We start from the raw sequence: 18850 nt of genomic DNA on the forward strand, positions 1-18850 counted from the left end.
TCCCTGCTCCACAGTCCCTGTGGTTCATTTTCCCTTCTCTTAACTGGGTGCTGCTTTTTTTAAAACGTGCAAAGCTGTGAAAGTCATTGTAAGAACTCTTTTTTTTGCCCCACATGCTTTTGTTATCTGTCTTCTGGTGCTGTCTGTTTTTCTATCTATTCTGGTCTTCTGGTGCTATCTATCCTTTTGGAACACCTAGCTCAGGGAAGATTCTGGGTACTGCCTCAGAAAGAAATAGTCATGGTAATTTATTTTTTTTCCTTAAAGAGGAGATCCCAAATGATCTTGATAATTAGAAAAATTAGCAAGGACAGTTCTGGAAAGGGTTTGAAAGTTGGTATGTAGAATAGTATTTCCAACATGATAAATTTCCCTTGGTTTTAAAGCAACAGCTCAGTGGTAAGATTTTTAATTAGTCATTAAATATGGTATTAGAAGTATCACAGTGATGATAAACTGCTGTAGAATACTGTTGGGTTTTGGGGAAGGTGGGAGTCAAGGAAGTTATGACAGGAATATAAAAAAGCAAAACTTATTTGAGGCTGCTACTGTAAAACCAGCTTTGGTTTGTTTGATTTTTATTTGGTTACAGGTGGGGAGAAGTGATTTTTAATATTTAACTACTTAAAAAATAAGTAAACAAATAAAAGACACTACTCTGAAGGGTTAAAAGTCTGAATCTGTAATGGATGTCTGTTATTTGTCCAGTCAGTTGGCTGATTGTACAACCTGGATACCTTGATGAATACATGCAGCTGACAAAAAACCCCAGCCAAACAAAACCCATCTACAACTTATTTCTCCTGGCTTTTCAGTTGAAATACAAGCTCAGTCCATCCCCATGTGCGTCACCAAGGACAGAGTAAATTCAAGGGCCTTGAGAACCTGGCAGCAGTATTTCCATAGTTATTTTGGCTGTGCTGTGCACAACTTCAGCTTTTAATTTAGAGAAGGAAAGTGCTTTTTCTCCTTCCTAGCTGTTATGTGGAGCCTCAGCTCTTTGCATGCTACTTTTCTATTTTTTTTCAGTGCAGTGAGAGAGAATTACTGTAGCACCCACAGAGGTGTGAAGGGACTCATTCATCTGTGTGGGGAGTGTTAGGTGCCAGGCATATTTCTGAGGATTGAAATACAGGCATTTAAACTGGTGCATCCAGTGTCAGCCTTTAACTGGGGCTTTGAGAGATGAGCTCCAGAAAATCTTGCTTCAGTGGCTTACACTCTTTGTGCCCAGGGCTGATTTGCCCATCCCCTGCAAGGGATTGCTGCATCCGTTCTGCCAGCAGAAGGAAGCGTGTCCTGCACCTCTGAAGGCATGAGGTCTGTGCTGCAGCTCTGAGTGGAGATGGGTTTGAGCATGGTCAGATGGTCCCATGCCTTTCGCAGCGTGTTTGCTTTTGCACAGCCAGTCCAGAAAGCTGAACTGGGACTGGTAGGGAAGCCGTTTCCCCCTTCTGCTGCGTGAGAACTCTGCATGCAGCCCTCCAGCACAGGCAAAGCAAGCCAGTCCTTGGGAACCCACAGCACAGCCACTTAGCACACAGGATTCACTGCGCCCCTGGGGCTGGGTCAGCTCGCCTGACTGCCAGAAGTGAGCAAGCTCCTTTTAAGAGGCTGCTCTTCCTTTGCAACCCCTCAAAATGGCATTTGCACTTGCCCTGGAAAATAAACTAAGTGGTTGAAACCAGCAGGGCTGGAGGTGCCACCCGAGGGCAGTGAGACACGCTGCCTCAGACCTTGGGCTCCACAGTGGGCATGGTCGGTTCAGCTGATGGAGGGCACAGCTCACCAGTTAGTCTTTCTTCTTAGTCATCCACGTTTCTCAAATCTCTGCTTTTAGTCATGTTTCCAAGACACCCTTCAGCTTGGTGGGGTACTCAAGTGGTACCTCTGGTTTTGGGTGGTGCAAGGTAGCTCTCTGCCACCTGATGTAGAGTCAGCTGTGTGGCAGCAGGAGAGGGAGGGGAAAGGTTGTCCCTCTAAAAACACTGAATTGGATTTTATAAGTTTATAGCTATGTTTTGTTTCTTTTACAGAACTATAATCCTGGTGCTTAGAGTGGTCTGAAAGGAACAGAAACACTTAGCCTTGAACTTTTGTTCTGCTGCTGCTTCTTGTGCCTCTGAGGTACAAAACATACCTGTAAACTTATAATCAATCAAACCGATGTTCAAGGGCTAAAAAAAGAAACCCAAAAAGGGTACAGGCTTCATGTTCAATAGTGAGAAACTTGGGGTGGGCAAACCAGAAGATTGCAGTTGGCAATTGACAGGTTTTCGGAGACCGGCTACCCAGGTAGGTTGGTATGAACGAGCTGATTTCTTTCTTCCCCTCTTTCTTTCTTCCCTTCTTGCTCCACCCTCAAAAACACACTCTTGAGCTAGAGGCAGGCTGGGGTGCCCTTAAAACTCTTTTTTTATGGCATTTGCAAGCAGAGCAAGCACAGTGTCACCCTGGTGCAACTGGAAGGAGGAGATATGACAACCCCACCAGTGGGTTGGGGGCACTGCAGGAGCTGGGAAAAGCTCCTCAGGCTCTGTAGGGGGAAACACAGATAACTTGGCCTTCCCTCCCCATACTGTAAACCCTCTGTCTGCACAGTCTATATGTGTTATGGACCGACAAACCTCTGCCTTCCGCCAGCCCCTTCATCCCCAACTGCGTGGCCTTTGTTGGAAGCCCCAGGTCCCCTCCAGCAAAGCTGGGGGAGGGTTGACTTCAAACTCCACTAAACAGTAGAGGCACAATGCAAACAAATGTATTGCAGCACGCAGCTATGCAAATAGCTTCAGAGCGCGGCACGTTTTCCCCAGCATTAATTGCTGCACCGCCGGGGTTGCATAGCAACAGCTCCGCTTGTGCCTCTGACAGCTCCTGCCCCCTGATGCCTCTGACACCTTCTGTGGCAGGCAGGGAAGGGGAAGAGAGCAGGGCTGCCCTAGGAAATCTAGAAGGACTGGGAGGTAGTGAGGGGCTCTGGTGATTAGATTCACTTGGGCCACTGGGGTTGTCTTACACTGGCTGAGGGTGACGTGCAGTGGGGCTGGAAGGAGGGTGTTGGGGCACAGGAGCAGAGGAGCTCCAGCAGCCACAGCCTTGTGCAGGCAGCATTCGAGACTGGCAGGCAGAAAGGGCAGACCTGCCATCTCCAGGCTCTGCAGGAAAGGTCACTGGCAGGTGGGCTGTCTCTCCCATAGCAGTGAATCCTTCTGGGGACCCCATACAGGTTTGTGACTGCACTTACAAGTTGGCTAGAGGCATAGAGGGTCCCTAGACAGTCACCTCTCACTGGTCATGAATCTCCTTTAGGCTATTGACTTTTCTAGCCTTTGAGAGAGATGGCTTATTCCTCATGCACACCCAAACCTAAGAGAGCCCTGGGCCAATGTCTATGGGAAAGGATGAGTAGAGGCACCAAGGAGAAGGCTGTAGGTAGGATGGGCAGCCCTGTGTTCCCTCACTGGTCTGTCCAGCTCAGCAGCTTCTGTGGGGCTGGCCTCTGTCTCCCAAAACGCAGGACTCTGCCTGCCTGCCTCTTCAGAGGCAGGACAGGCTGCCTCCTGAGAATAATTTTTCCTCCTGTTTAAAACCATGTTCCCAATTCCCATCCTCTGTGTTTACTAGTCAGTCTTCAGCTCCCACTGTGCTTTTGCCAGGCTGAGGAACTTGTTTGCACTTGGCACCTTTCCCTGGGAAGACACTTCAGCTCTGCAGTCAGCTCACCTCTCCTCTATTCTGATAAGCCACATAAAAAAATAGTTTCTCTGCAACTATTTGTACTGTCCATAAGCATCTCTGCCTGAAAACGTGGAGCACTAGATGTAACTCAACTGTTACATGTGAACAAGAAACAAGTTCTTCTCCAAAACTGCCTTAAGTAGGGAGGATGTGGGCAATCCTGCATCCATCAGCTGCCTCACAGGAGAATGCCCATGGGCATGTTTTATTTAATAGTTATAGCCAGAACAGACAGGAATGGTGGGAAATGCTGGATACGTACCAATGCACACAGATTAGCAGGTCCTAGGGAGCACAGAACTGTGTCTGGGAGATCTGGAGATGGAGAGGTACAGGCTGCAGCTCAGCACCCTTGGGGACACAGGGAGAGGAAGGACAGAGCTGGGACCCAGCCACACTCAGAGCCCAGCACACTCAGGTGATGGGGAGAGCTCTGCCCCAAAGTTATCCTTAGACACCCAGAAAAAGGCGATGCTGCCTGCAGTACCCAAACAGGGATAAGCTCATGAGCAGACGAGCTCAAGGTGAGAAGTTGCAGCCTATCTTTGAGCTAAAGTGGCATGACACCAGGGGACCCTGAACTCAATGTGCCAGGTAAACTGTGTCACTGAGTGTGAGATGGGTCTTCTAAGTAGAAAGGGCATCAAAACTGAATGGATTTATTTCTTTTATCAAGCAGGAAAAATATTTATCTCTGTTTTTTAAATTTACAGCTTGACAAGCTCTGTGTATCTCTGATTGTCTCCTTGGAGTACAGTGGGGCAAATAAGGTGACAATGAGCACAAAGGCCTTAGTCACACTTCCGAGGAAGAAACTAGGTGAAAGGCAAGGCAGAAATGCCACTGAAACCTTCAGGATCAGGGAGCCCAGATCCCCTCTGCCATATGAGCAGGACATGGGCCTTTTCCAGTCCCACACACCCATGCAAAGCAGGCGTGACCTGCAGCCGGTTGTGTTCGGCAGCAGCACGGCAAGAAAGGACCATGCGTGGCCACTTTGGTCCCTTCTCCCAGACCAGGGGCTCTCTACAGAGGCTTGCAACCTCCTCCTCACCAGGCATCACCCAGCCTTTCCTTTCTTGCCACCCACCTGGGCAACCACTTTGCCATGGATTTATTCCATGGATTCTTCCTTCACAACCATTGAGTGTTGCACCCGAAGGTGTCCCAGCAAGGAGTGAGTTGGCTGTTTTGCCACCATAACCCCTTTCCACAGCTGCCCAGGGAGCATGGCGGGGGAGGGGGGGGCAGGGTAGGGCCCCAGCTCTGCTGCTGTTTTTATAAATTTAGTCTTCCTGGGGGGAAGATGGCTGCTAATCTTCAGAGCTGGGCTTGCGAGTAGTTAAGGGGAGTCACCGCCCTCTTTGCAAAGGTGGAAAAAAATTACGCTGAGCTCTGCCTCTTCAAAAAGCCCCCTGCTCCAAGCCCAGGGGGTTGAAAGGTTTTTTATCCCCTTTTGTTATTCAGCAGGGCGAGGGGAGGAGCTGGGCCGTGTAAGAGATCCTGGCTGACATAACCCTTCCCATGCAGGGTTCTGGAGAGGGGCCAGGTTGTACCTGAGTATTTTTATTTAAACTAATCCCAGGCGTTGCAAATTGAAAGCCATCGCAGCGCCAGGTAGGAGCAGTTGAGACGGTTGCTGGAGGGCGTTTTTCTCACCTGGGTGTAGTAAAGCAGTCTGGAGGTACGTTGTTTATCGCTAACCCCGCGAGTGTGTTCTGGAGGTGCCAAGACACCTTCGGCAAGCTGAGCTTGCTCAGCCTTTCCAGGTGGTTTTAGAAAAACCCTACCCAAGAAGCCTTTAAGGAAACTGAGAGGCTGGGATTGAGAGGCAAAGCCTTGTTACGTGTAAAACACGTTATGCCTGGGCAGACTGGAAAGCAAAGGGCTGGGCGGCAGCTGCTTAGGGCAGGCTTGGCTGCAGCCTGGCATTTCTGGGTAAAGAGGAGACCTGGTCAGCCCTGAGCCTGAAGTGGCCCCAGGTGTCTCTCCCTGCCTACGAGCTCAGGGAATCAGGGTGCTGGAGTGGCCTGTGCGTGTCAGTTCATAGAAAGCAGCCAGCAAGCAGTAGGTAAGGAGCAGGTGAGGGCTGCCCAGGGCTGGCTCCGCCATGCCTGGTGCCACTGAGCGCATCTGGCTCTGGCCCCTGGCTTTCCCTTCTCCATTTCTGTGCTGATGGCTCCTCCAAGCTGGAGTTCTTCCTCCTCATCCACCTGTTGAGCCCTGTGCCTAGCAGCATGGAGAGGGAAAACCCACTCCAGATGAAGCTGCTTTTCCCCACCCTGGCCCTGAACCCTTTGATAAGTGTTGCCCCCCTTGACCCAGCTGAGTGAGTGAGGTCAGTGTCTGATGTTGGCAGGGGGGCAGGCAGAGAAAGGCTGTAGGGGGAGAAAGGACTTTCACTCCTCCCGTACAAGGCCAGGAGGTGCAAAGTGCAACTTTGCTGCAAAGCAACCCTACATTACTAGTAAAGATCCTGTGTCAGGCAGTGTGGGTGCCAAGCTGTGGGGCCCTCTCAGCATTGTCAGAACTGGGTGGGAATCGCCTGTGCTGCCGTTGGGAACAGATACGGTCTCGATAACAGCACCTGGCATGGCATTCATGATGAGTTCATGCAAACACTGGGTAATTATCCCTTAACCTCTCCACCAGTAAGTCCTAATTAATTGCCTCTGCCAAGCAGGTAACTGATGGTGGCCTGGGTTTGAGCACTAGCTAGTGGCAGTGACCCTGTGCTGTAGAAGCCCACCTTTCTGCACAACCACTGCGTGCTGACAGCCCATCAGCTGCAGGAACACTTTATTAAATGGCAGCTAATCAAAGGTCAGTGCAAATGGCACGACACTGCATGGGGTGCACTGCTGCCTGCATGTCCTGCAGGCTGGGAGCTCACCAGAATTTCTGTGCTGATTACAGAAGAGGCTTAGATCTGCTCAGTTTGGCCCCAGATCCATCTTCTGCCACTGAGGTGTAAGCAGAATTTGTAGACTTTGAGTGGCTGAAAATTCCTGGCATCTGGCTGCCCCGCTGGGATACTGACTGCTCTGCTCCCACCCAGCCTGGCAGTGCAGAGTGAGGATGCAGACGTGTGCAGCCATCCTGGTGGGTCCTCGAAGTACTGGGCCTTCTATACCAGGTGCTGTGCAGATACTAAATCTGATTCTTTTTAGATTGGGATGTCCTAGGCAGAAGCTAGGACACTGGGATGTCCTAGGCAGAAGTGTAATTATGGGTGCTCTGGCAGTGGCAGACAAACAAAAGTGCAGTCTGTGTCCTGCCAGCAGTGTGCACATGTAAGTGTGCATACTGGGACTGAAGGGACACCTGCCAGCCCCAGGAAAACAGGATGATTGATCTCATCTGGAGGTCAGGCAAGTGAGGTGCCTGACTGGGAGAAGAAGGGTTATTCTGGTTTTGCAGCATGAACTAATATTTCCTGGGACATGTTACTGATTGCTTCTCTCTTTGTCTCTCTAGTGAGGATGCAACAGAGACAATAGCAATAGACTCTAACAATCAGCCGAAGTCTCCACTGGAAAAATTTATGGTCAGACTGTGTACACATCACCAGAAGCAGTTCATTCGTGTGCTAAACGACATATACACTGAAGTACAACCAGACTCTGACAGCCAGCAGTTGTCTGAATCCGAGAGCATGGAGGCCTCTACTTGTGGCTCTGGTTGTAGCCAGCGAAGCACTGAAAATCAGGATAAGGGTGCTACTTGTAGTGAATCAAAGCTCCCTTCTGCATTGGACCCAGGACAGTCAGGGTCCCACGGCCCCCTACATGTTATGGGACAAGCCCCGACGCAACCAGCAGAACTGAAGTCTCTGGACAGAGCAGAGAGCTCCAGTCCTGCTTTGAGAAGGGACTTCTGTGAGCTACCCATCACCAGGCTTCGCTCTGCTAGTCCAAAGGATAGCCCCACCCAAGGATACCTCAGCACGTTGAACTCTTCCTCTTTGAATTTCCATCATGCCACAAAGAGCCTGGAAGGGCAGCAAGCTGCTGGACACGAACAAGAAGCCGGTGTAAGGAAGTGTGAGGATAATAAAGAGCAGCTAGCAGGTAAGACTCTCATGGAAGGTTATATCTCAGTCAAAGTGGCAAATGTGAATGGCAGCGAGGACAGCTTAGACAGCTGTCTGGGGTCCCAAAAGAGCTCTTTCAGGGCTCTGCCAGAGGAGTCCTGGGATCCTGGCTTTGCAGTGATGCCCCCTCGCAGAGCCGACAAAGAGAACGCTTTGCAATGCAGCTCGAAAGCATCTTTGCACCAGGACTTAGACGCAAAAGAACAAGATGTGAGACCAAAGCAAGAAAACCACCTGCATGCCATGACCAAGGGCAAGGCAGGCTGCCACCTGCACCCAGCTGAAAAGGGCACGCTCGACAAGGCCAAAGAGGGCTGGCTGCCCACTGGCACCGCACCAGCCGCCCACCGGACCCCCGGTGGGCACCCCCGCGCCAAGGCAGCCTCCCTCAGGTCCTCTCGGAAGAGCAAGAAGGCATCGGGGCTGAGGATCAACGACTATGACAACCAGTGTGACGTGGTGTACATCAGCCAGCCCATCACTGAGTGCCATTTTGAGACCCAGCGGCTGGTGTCGTCCCGCAGGACGGCGAGGAAGAGCACACGGGGGTATTACTTCAATGGGGAGTGCTGCGAGCTCCCGACTGTCCGCACGCTGGTTAAGAGCTCCCGGGCGGAGGAGAGGGCGAGCAGCCCGGCGCTGCGAGCAGAGACCCTCGTAAGCGCGAAGCCGCCCCTGGTGCTTTCGGTGGAGGGGTCTGCAGGGACAGGACGGGAGGGTGAGAAGAGGGTTTCCCTGAGGCTCCTGGCTAAAGTGGCACCAACCAGCCGAGAAACGAAAGAGAGAGCTGAGCTGGGCTCCATGCAGCACCGGGATACCCGAGCGCTGCGGTCGAAGGAAGCTACCATGGCCATGCCGTTCTTTTCCCTCTCTGCTCCACCCAGCCCCCAGAAAGAGGACAGCTTGGCCAGCTCACCACCCCCTGGCTCCGCTCCTGCTGAAGGAGGGGGGATGACAGCAGGAGGCACTGTCACCTGGGAGGCTGGCAGTATCCTGGGCTCCTCTGGAGATGGCAGCAGCAGCAGGCAGGCTGCTGATATTGCTGCCTTTTCAGTCTCAAAAGCACACAGTGAGGAGGAAGGTTGTCCAGGCTCTGACATACAAACTGTTCCAGACCTCCCAGCCAGCCCAGAGCCAAAGTGCTCCTCACAGCCCTCTGCCGCAATAGACACAGCACCCCTGTCCTGTGATGGTGATAGGGATCCTGCCCAGCTTCCAGGCTCAGAGGATGCCAGGCTCTGTGGGCAGTGTCTGGCAGAGCCCTCCCCATGCTCTCCAGGCTCGCAGGCTCCTGATGAACCCCCTGCCACCATGGATGGGGAGAGCCCTCTGGAGCCCCCTGCCACCATGGATGGGGAGAGTCCTCTGGAGCCCACTGCCACCATGGATGGGGAGAGTCCTCTGGAGCCCACTGCCACCATGGATGGGGAGAGCCCTCTGGAGCTCCCTGCCACCATAGATGGGGAGAGCCCTCTGGATCCCCCTGCCACCATGGATGGGGAGAGCCCTCTGGAGCTCCCTGCCACCACAGATGGGGAGAGCCCTCTGGAGCTCCCTGCCACCACAGATGGGGAGAGCCCTCTGGAGCCCCCTGCCACCATGGATGAGGAGAGCCCTCTGGAGCCCCCTGCCACCATGGATGAGGAGAGCCCTCTGGAGCCCTCTGCCACCTTGCAGTGCAGGGATTTGAACAAAAACATGGATGCTAAGCCAGAAGCTGAATCATTGGTCATGGTGGGTGATGGCCCTCTTGAGCAAGAGGATGCTGTGCTTGTCAGCACACCCCTCCTCAAAATCTTAGAAGTGGAGGCAGTGCAGAATAACAGCACAGCAGGTGAAAAAGAGTCCATTGAAGGGGAAACGCCACCTGACCCCAACAGCTCAGACTCTGTCCCTTCCAAAGACAGTCTAGACAAGAAGCGAAAGAAAGGCAGGAGGGCACTAGTGGCATCAGACCGGTGTCTCCGAAGCCAACAATCCCAGTCACCTGCTGAGAGCAGTGCTGATGACTCTGGTTCTTCCAACTCTGTGCAGCTTCCTTGCCTTCAGATCAAACTTTCCAAGAGCCCTGGCGCTAAGCGGTTCAAGAGAGAAGTGCAGCTGGATGAGGTAGCATCCCTGCACCTCCCAAATGACTGCTTCTCCAATGTGCTGCTGAAAACCAGTGAGGGGCCAGGCACTGGCCAGGCTCCAGAGAGCATCGCTGAGCAGCAGCCAGGCGAGGAGAATGGTGTCACTACCAGACAAACCTATAAAAGCCTCTTAGTGAAAGAGACTGCTGCAGAGGGAGAAAATTCCTCTAAAGATGACTCCTCTGCTAACAGCAGCCAAAGTCAACTGGGTGAGATGCTGGAAATCAGCATCAAGGCTGATTCTGAGAAGAAAAACATTCTCCTGCCTCCAGAGAACACTGTTCCTGCAAACGATGCTGAGAAAGTGGATATGAAACCAGTCAATGCCAGCACAAAGGACAAAGAGAGCTCCGACTGTACCAGGGATATGGGAAAGCCAGTGAACTACGAGCTGGTGACTGATTCGCCTCCATGTCCCAGCAGCAGGGGTGGAAGCAAGCATCTTCCAGCAAAAACTGCAAAGCATAAAAAGGTTGCTCTGCAGTTTTATAACTTACGACATGCACCCGCATCTGTAGACAGTTCAAAAAAGAGCACACCACGGAAGGAGTCTATGCAAGCAATCCCCAAACTAAGGGATGAACGCAGTTCAGGCAATGATGACTGCCCAACACTGGAGGACATAGACATGGCTGACAGCAAACCAAAGTTTGTGGAGTGGTGTGCTGAAGAGGAGAACCAGGAGCTCATTGCTGAGTTCAACACTCAATACATGAAAATCCAGAAGGGCTGGATTCAGCTGGAGAAGGAGGTGCAGCCAACCCCCAAGGTAAAGAACAAAGCCGACAAACTGAAAGAGATTTGGAAAAGCAAGAAAAGAACACGGAAAAGCAGAGGCTCACTGGAAGCGCAGAAGCTTTCTCCTGTACAGATGCTGTTTATGAAGGCCTTTAAGCTGTCCGACATATGCCAGTGGTTTCTGGAGACAACTGAAACCAGATCTCTAGTGATTGTGAAGAAACTCAACACCCGTCTCCCAGGGGAGATCCCCCCCATGAAAGTCCCTATGCAGAAATATTCCTCCTCCAATCTCTACCCCAGCTCACTACAAGCTGAACGTTTGAAAAAACATCTCAAGAAGTTCGCCGCCACTACGCCGGCTCGGAATAGCCTGAAGAACCAAAAACTTTGGGCCAAAATTCGTGAGAATGCTGATAAAGCAGAGGCTGAAGAAGCCACCACTCCCAACCAGATGTCTCCCACCAATGCCAGCACCAAAGAGCTGAGCGAAGACAAAACCATCCAGCCTGCCCTCAGCTTGCCCACGCAGGCCAGCACCAGGATCCTGCGCAAGTACTCCAACCTTCGGGGCAAGCTGCGAGCCCAGCAACGCATGGTGAAGGCAGAGAAGCAGAGTGATGGCCCAGGGGACCAGCTGTCCCTGGAGAGTAAGCAAAGCCGGAAGAGTGTGTGCATCAACCCCCTGATGTCTCCAAAGTTGGCCTTGCAGATCAAAGCAGCTGCCTTTCCTGCTAAATCTCCATCAGTGGATGGCACGGGGAAGGGGCGGAAGGGGAAGAGCAGATCCCAAGAGGACTCCTTGCCCAAAGTCGACCTCCAGCTCAGCAAGAAGAAGAAGATGATGAAGGAGAGTGGGAGCACGCAGGAGCGATCCAGCTCCTCCACCAAGGACAAGCTGCCTGCCAAGAAGGCTAGTAAAATAAAGCATTCAGAGGTCAACGCGAAAGCTCCTGCCACCCGAAAGCAGGCTGCTGTGGAGAAGAGCAATAAACTGGCCAGAAAAATGTCTTTGAAAGAGAAGAAAGTCCCAAAAAAGCAGCTGGAGAAGATGCGGCTCCCCATGCGTAAGGGCAAGGAGAACACGAGCAGACGGGCTGTGCTGCCCCCCAGTCATGAGGAGCTGTCCAAGTCCCCAAAGCAGAAGCCACTGGGGGAGTCCTCCACACGGTCACAGAAGATGGCTAACAAGAAGCACAGCAGTGGGAAGACCTTGACAAGGTCCATGAAGAAGATGCAGGAGAACAGTGTGTCTCAGGGCAAGAGGAAGCTGAGGGCGAAAGTGGACTGTTCGCACAGCAAACGCTCGCGACTGGACCCAAAATAGCGAAGAACCGGTAGCCATGTACAAAACTGATGTATAGTAGTAACCCTTTACCATGCATTAACTAAAGCTGCTTTTATAAGCTGTAGCAAGCCTTTAAAAATCCGCAGTTAAAGGATAACGCCCGTGATTTTAGGCATCAGCAGATGTGTCTTGGACAGAGAAGAGGTCGGTCTGTCTGGCTCTGCTGTTCAGAAGGAAGTTTCTGCAGTTTGAATGTTCCTTGGGTTCTTTTAAACTTGGAACCAGGCAGTTTTTGTTAAAAGTACAGTGCCTTATTTATCACTTTAAAAATAAAAATAAGAAGCTCGTCTGTGTGATTTGGAGGCTTGCGTTTTATACTTGAGGCACAAGCACTTGTACTGTAGCAGAAAGAAAACCACCTTCGTGCACATGAAGTAGCTTTTGTCAGCCTTTGGGTGCACACAAACATTTCCCTTTCTTTCAGAGTCCTCCTTCTGTCTGTCTTCTTAGTGGCATTTAAAGCAAAACCAAAACCATTTCCCATCACTGAGGGAGAGAAAGGCGAGTCTGTCCTTTGTCAGTTCACTGGTAGCAGCTGCTGGTGTCCCAGACTGTTACCTGCATGAGAATGTGAAGTAGCTACTGGTGTGTGTACTGCTGATGGCTGCCTGCTCCCCACTGCACAGCCCATGGGTGGGGAGGGCCTGCCCAGGCTGAGGAGATGCCGTGGGGGCTCCAAGTACCAGGCTGCCACATCCACTGCTGCTGGCTGGGCACGCTGGGCTGTATCTGTCGTTTTTCTTGCTGGCTTCAGGGATGAACCAGTCTTGGCATGCTCTGCATTTGGACAGACTTCCTTCTCCCATTTCCCTGCCCTTGTGGTGATTTCTGTGGTCTCTGATGGCAAAGCTTTTCTGCAGCGCTTCACTGAAGGTTGAATCTTTCTCTTTTTAAGGTTTAAGGGCTTGAGATCCTCATGTTGGTGCTCTGCAGGAAAGGAGCTCTGGCCCTGCTTTTGTGCATGTCTTGTCTAGTGCTCTCCTAAGCCAGGATTTGCAGTTGAAATAGGGTTGGGATAAGGGACTGGCTTATGTTTCTTTTTTACTGTAATTTGCATTTCACCCTTCTACTAGCAAGGTGCGGGAGGTTTGTCCTTGCTTGTGTCACAGAGCAGGGTCATGGTGCCTGTATTCTCTCAGAAAAAACCTGCTAGAAGTGCATAGCGTGTGTGGCTGTGCTGGTTCTGCTGGTCAGAGATGACCAGCAGCTGGGAAGTGCTGTGGTCTCTGCTAGGGAAAGGCCCCTGCCTCAGCCATTGCATTCCCCACAGCTTCACTTTCACATTGTTGCACAGAGTCCATTTGCAGGAATCCCAGTGCCAGCCTCTCCACACATGAAGCAGCAGTGCCTGGCAGGGCACCGTGCAGGCTCTGAGGCTGCCAGACCTTTAACAGCCGCCTTGCTGGTCCTTGCTCAGCTGCTTGTCCCTGCTGAGAGCAAGGCTCTGGTGCAGCCCATGAATTCAAGAGAGGCTGGCCCTGGGAGCAGAGGCTGGAAAGGGATTGGCTGCAAAGGGAATTGCTTTTAATGGTTGGCATTGAACCCCAGATCTCAAAGCCTAGTGGCTGGAGGTGGAACACGGATAATTGTGTTTAAAGCATTTATTGTGCCCCTTTAGTACAGAGGATGAAACCAGGCATTTGATTTGCACGCCCTTCACAGAGCACCTCTGGCTCTCTTGCAGGTATTCCCTTTCCCAAGCATTGACACACACGAGGCTGCGGCACATTTTTCTCTTAAGGTGAAATGGCTGATTTAAAAAAAAAAAATTTTCCTTTGAATTGTGCTAGAATAAGTTAACTCTCTGAACAGCTAGGAAGTGATTAAATCTAGCCTGTCAGTCCCTGTACAGATTAATATGAAGTTATCTATTACTTTAATTTTTACTGCATGCATTAAATATGTCAAACATTCCGTCAGAAAAGATTTTAAAGTGTTTCAGGAGAGGTGTAAGGCAGGAGGGCACTGATGGCATTTAAGTGACTGATTTGTACCTCTTTTACAGCTTGTCTTTCCCTCTTGCTTCTCCATCCCTACTTACGGTCCTTGTCTGGCCTCTGGCTGGCAGTGGGCCCAGATTTCCCCTCTTTCCTCTGGGCCAGGTGTGCGTGTGAGCAGCCCTCTTACCTCTGCTCCTCACGCCATTCCCCTGCAGCAAGCCCCTTCTCCCTATCCTTCACCATCACTCCTGAAGCACCTGCACTGGTCACTATGCACTGAGTGCTCCTTGAGGCTTTCCTTCTCTCTTTATTCCCTCTTGTTTTAGCTGCAGGTAAATGGTAAATGCAGGCTGTCCTGCTCCCTATCTTCTGTGCTTCTGGGAGCAGGAATCTCATTAGTATAAAACCCTAGAGAAAGCAAGCGGAAAGAGTCTTTCTAGATGGGGTGCTGCTGCTTCAGCCTCCCAGATGCCTTCTTGCACCCCTGGGGCTTCACCAGCACCAATTGGCTCGAGCATGGTGAGGCTGGGGGATGGCAGGTGTCACACTGGTGATGGAGTGGAGCAGCTTTTGGGCATCTGTCCCAGTTCGGTGTGTGCTGCTTGGTTTAGGCAGTGGTGGGATCAGAGCACAGCTCCTCAGCAGTGTCCCTGACAGGCAGTGGTGACTTGTGCTGCTGAGGCACAGCCCCTGCTTTAGAGCAGTCTGTTACCAATAAATGTGGCTCTTACACCATGCGAGGGATGCACAGGGAGCTGCAGATGAGCTTAATGAATGGAAGAAAATAAGCAACATGATTTATTACCTTATTCCACATGGACATGGAGTGTTTCCATGTGCTACAGTGCAGAGTTGCCCACTGGCACTACCACAGTGCCATCCTCAGATTCACAGCCTCATTGCGCTCCTCTTCCCCTGGGCCACCCCTCAGCTCTCTGCTCTGTTTCTTCAGCTCTAGATTTCAAGTGCTACATCCCACAAAGCAGATTTTTCTGTTACTTCGGCTTTTCTTGCTGGCCACTTTCTCATCCTATTGAAACCAGTCTTCATCATGCAACCTGGTCCATTAACTAGGAGCATCATCCTCTTAGCTCTGCATCTCCACAGATGTCCTCACTGTCCCTCTGCTGCCAGCCCCCTCTCTCATTTGCATGGTTACCTTTTTCTCTCTCTCCTTGTCATCGGCAGCTCTGGGTCTTCACACTTCATATATTCAGGATCCGTCCATCTTCATCAACCTCTGGGAGCAGCTGTATTTGCCAAGCTCAGAGTCAAAACTTACATTGGCAGTTGAGTGCTGTATCAAGAGCAGTTTGAGCCCAGGATGGCTCCTTCTACCTGTAGCTGTTAGGATCTTGTTTAGCAAGGCCAGCCCTGGCATGGGTTTCCCTGCTGACAGGGTGTGTGATATGTACCCAAGGCGTGCATGTATTTATATTCCTCACTGACTCGTCCCTGGCGAGGTCCTGTTTGCCGGTGTTTGCTCTGTGCAGTGGGGTTTCTGTAGTCACCTGCTAGCATGTCAGGGAGACGGATTTGCAGCAAACCTTCTCTGAAGAGCCGACCAGTTGGCACTGGTGCTTCCGACAAACTTTCTGCTGCATTGCTGATCAAGGTCCATGAGCAGGATTAAATTGTCCCTGCTGCTCTGTGTATCTCTGCCCCACCTGTGCTGGGGGAGCCATGCAGGGCTGGACTGAGTGGGCTGGCTGGCTGCCCACACCACTTTTTGCTGGCATGCAAATGAGCAAAGCTGCAGCCCAGCCTGTGTCCCAGCTGCTCTTGTGGCACCTCTGGAAATGCTGGTATTTCCGAAAGCTCTGCCAGCTCCTAGTAACCTCCCAGGAAACAGACATGCAATCAGATATACTGGTGCCCTGTTTTTAAGACCTGCTGATGGACACTTTTTCTCTTCAGCTCATATACTTTCAGTCTGACAACTGCATTCCCAGTTGAAGGTGACTGAGAAAGCTGTGATTCCCACCCTTCTGCAGGCAAAGGTAGTGTCTGGGGCAGCATGGAGGTGTGGGTTTCCATCTAGGTTGGGCTCTCACCTTTCCACCACCAGCAGTCATGCTAGGGGAAGAGGGCTGAGTCCCAGCCAAGGTGTACTTGGGTCTGCATCCTTGGGCTGTACGCCTGGACAGCCCAGGAGCAAGATGGGGATAGGCTCCTCCCTGCCAGGGAATGCCACTGCAGCTTTTCTTGTAGCAGCAGGTTTTTTGAGCAAACCACAAGGCTATGATAACCCCACGTCACGTGCGTTCCCCCCGTGTGTCGTAGCATCCATTTGGCCCATCCTTTAGCTTGGTGGTTGTGAAATGAATCCATCTGTTCTAAGATGTTCTCAGGAGTTCTTGTTTGTATTAAGCTCACCCCTAGGCTTAGCAGAAATCACAGTCCCCATCCTCCCTGCTTCCCTCCCCGCGGACAAGCCCTCTCTCTCTCACACGAGCACTTCCACCTTCTCCCTGAAGGGCAGCAGAGGGCAGCTGGCGGTTTTGATTCAGGGCACGTTGGCAGCTTTGGGGCAGCCGAAGGAGCTGGGATGCAGCTGGCCAGCATTTGTGACATGGGTCTGGAGGCCAGGCGGTCCCACGGGCTGTGTTGCTAGCCAATGTTTTTTAAGTCTGTTTGTAAGAGTACCTAATTTTAAAATGAAATGTGAATATATATTATGTGTAGGTGCCATGTAAGATAGTGTTGTGCTAGGCAGCAGGATGCTAACCTACTTTTTAAACTTTTTGGGGGCAGGAAAAAGCATTTTTTCTCTCACTTCATGCTCACAGATCTAATATTGTAAATAGGTTTTTAAAATATTTATTTCATGGGCTTTCCACAGGTTCTCGTTCTGACTGGTGTGTTGGTTGGTGGGGCTGTATTGCCCGGCGTGCCGCAACCAAAGGGCTGGCAATTGTGTGGGGGGATGGAATGGGATGGGGTGGGGTGGGTGGGTGGTGGTGGTGTTCGGTTGGGTTTTATGTCACATCAAAGCTGAAGCATTAATTCTCTTCATCTCATTTTGATGATGTCAGACCTGGTCGATGGCCATGGTCCCCAGGGAGGCCGTGAGCTCCCACGGCCGGCCAGGATGGCCATTCTCCAGGACAGGGGGCACTGCAAGCAATAAGATTTGTAGTAATAATGTCCGCTTTGATGGCAGGGGCTCTTGGGGCTCAGGGCCAGGTGGGAATAACCCTGCTCCTGGCAGGGGCTCAATCCAGCATGGCACTGGGGGGTGTCTCTTGATCTGGAGGTGCCCGGTGAAGTGTCTCCAGGGATGCAGGAAGTGGGGGATGTTGTCACCCCCAAGGAACCCTCACCCAAAACTGCTGGGGTAGGGTAGGTAGTTGCTGGTAGCAAATTCCCACTAGTGAATTACTGCCTTTGTGGGTACGGGTGACCCAAGGGAGCACACCGCTGTCGCTGCTACAGTCCCAGGGCTGGCTCCAGAAGGTCATTTGCTCATTTGCTTGTCATTCTGCCATTTTAATTCTCCTTCTAGGAGGTTTGAGGTCATTTGGTAATTTTTTCTGAAGTGGGTTTAGATGTTCTTTTTTTTTTTTTTTTTTTTTTTAACCCCTTTTTGCCTGGAAGTGTGGCTGGCTCTGACCTTCCAGCCCAGCTGTCTGTGAGGCAGTGGGGCAGTGTCAGGTCTGCTTTTGTGATGATGTGTCTCTGACTTTGGAGGATGAAGTGAGGGGTGCTGCTGGGTCCCAGCCCTGCAGAACCCTTTGCCAGTCCCACGCTTCCTTCACCCTTGGAACAGGTGTGTAAAAAAAGAAAAAAAAAAAAGGAAACAACACAGTAATTTTTTTTTTAAGATGCAAAATGTTTAAATATTATCTCCACCCTGATGGCAAATGTTTTTCCTTCATCTGTGTCTGCTTCCCTGGAAAAGTTTTGTTTCTCTGTTTGTTTCTATATGAATTTTAGACACTGAGCTGAAATTCCTCCTGTCCGGTACTGTATGTTTGAGCCCAAGCAATGTGAACTGTACAGACCAGCAGTGGGAAGTGGGAGCCGGTGACTGCACCTGGGAGAGCCGTGGCTTGGGACGGCATTCCCGGTTGGTGTGGGGAGTGGGAAGTACTGCGCCACAAGTTGGGAAAATGAACTGTCTGCTGTGAATTCTCGGTTGGAAATGTGGAGAGGAATTTCCATTAGATAATGTTTACATACCTCACCTGACGAACCTTTGAAAGTGTATATATTAAAAAAAAGAAAATAAAATTATATTAAGTTGCTTTAAATCAATATGTATAGCTATAAGAGCTGGGTCATTTGAACTTTGAATATGTATCAATTCTCTAAACGTTGACATTTTGTGAACTCTGTGCTCCTGTCTTTTATTTCATCCTAGCCTATGGAAAAAGTTGTGTTCTTGTTCCAGGTAAAAGGTCCCTGACTCAGATCTGAACCCCTCAAGGATTCCCACCACCTTGTTTTCTTCTCTTCCTCACTGTCAATATTCACCCTATGAGCTTTCTAAAGGTCCGTATTTTATTGCAGCTTATTAAACGTTTCTTTGATATCAATGTTTGTTTGGTGTGATAAGTGGGGAAGAGTGAAGGTGAGTGAGTGCACAAGTAGGGCACAGCAGGCTGGCACCCTCCAAGTGTCACCCCTTCCCTGTGGAGGGGGGGATATAAATCCCTGTGTGAGATTTCTGTGCTCCCACATCAGTGCCTGAGCTGTGGCAGACTTGTGTTTGTGGTGCCAACAGAGCAACCTCTCAGTCCTCCTGAGGACTGCTGCTCAGGCCCCCTCATCCCTTCCCCAAAGAACTACAAGTGCCCAGTTTACCCTGGAGCTATTCCATCCCCACAGCAGGCACTGACCCCTCAGCTTCCCACATGCA

General features: G+C 51.0%; 1 protein-coding gene across 5 annotated transcripts in view; it reads left to right on the forward strand.

Moving 5' to 3' along the window:
- LCOR (ligand dependent nuclear receptor corepressor) overlaps window positions 1-18527 on the forward strand; it is a 90939-nt gene extending 72412 nt beyond the window's left edge. For 2 of the 5 annotated variants that reach the window (XM_085065034.1, XM_085065035.1), the window contains exon 7: window positions 7216-18527. In XM_085065034.1, coding sequence (XP_084921160.1) covers window positions 7216-12028 — 4813 coding nt within the window. In that variant the 3' untranslated portion in view covers window positions 12029-18527. Of the gene's footprint in view, window positions 1-2036; window positions 2128-4983; window positions 5423-5464; window positions 6562-7215 lie in introns of those variants that run through there. The other 3 variants (XM_085065037.1, XM_085065038.1, XM_085065036.1) reach the window with 3 other exon arrangements.
- Window positions 18528-18850: the final 323 nt, after the last annotated feature.

This window comes from Lichenostomus cassidix, chromosome 6 (genome assembly GCF_008360975.1).
Source record: "Lichenostomus cassidix isolate B80296 chromosome 6, HeHo_3.0, whole genome shotgun sequence".
NCBI lineage: Eukaryota > Metazoa > Chordata > Aves > Passeriformes > Meliphagidae > Lichenostomus > Lichenostomus cassidix.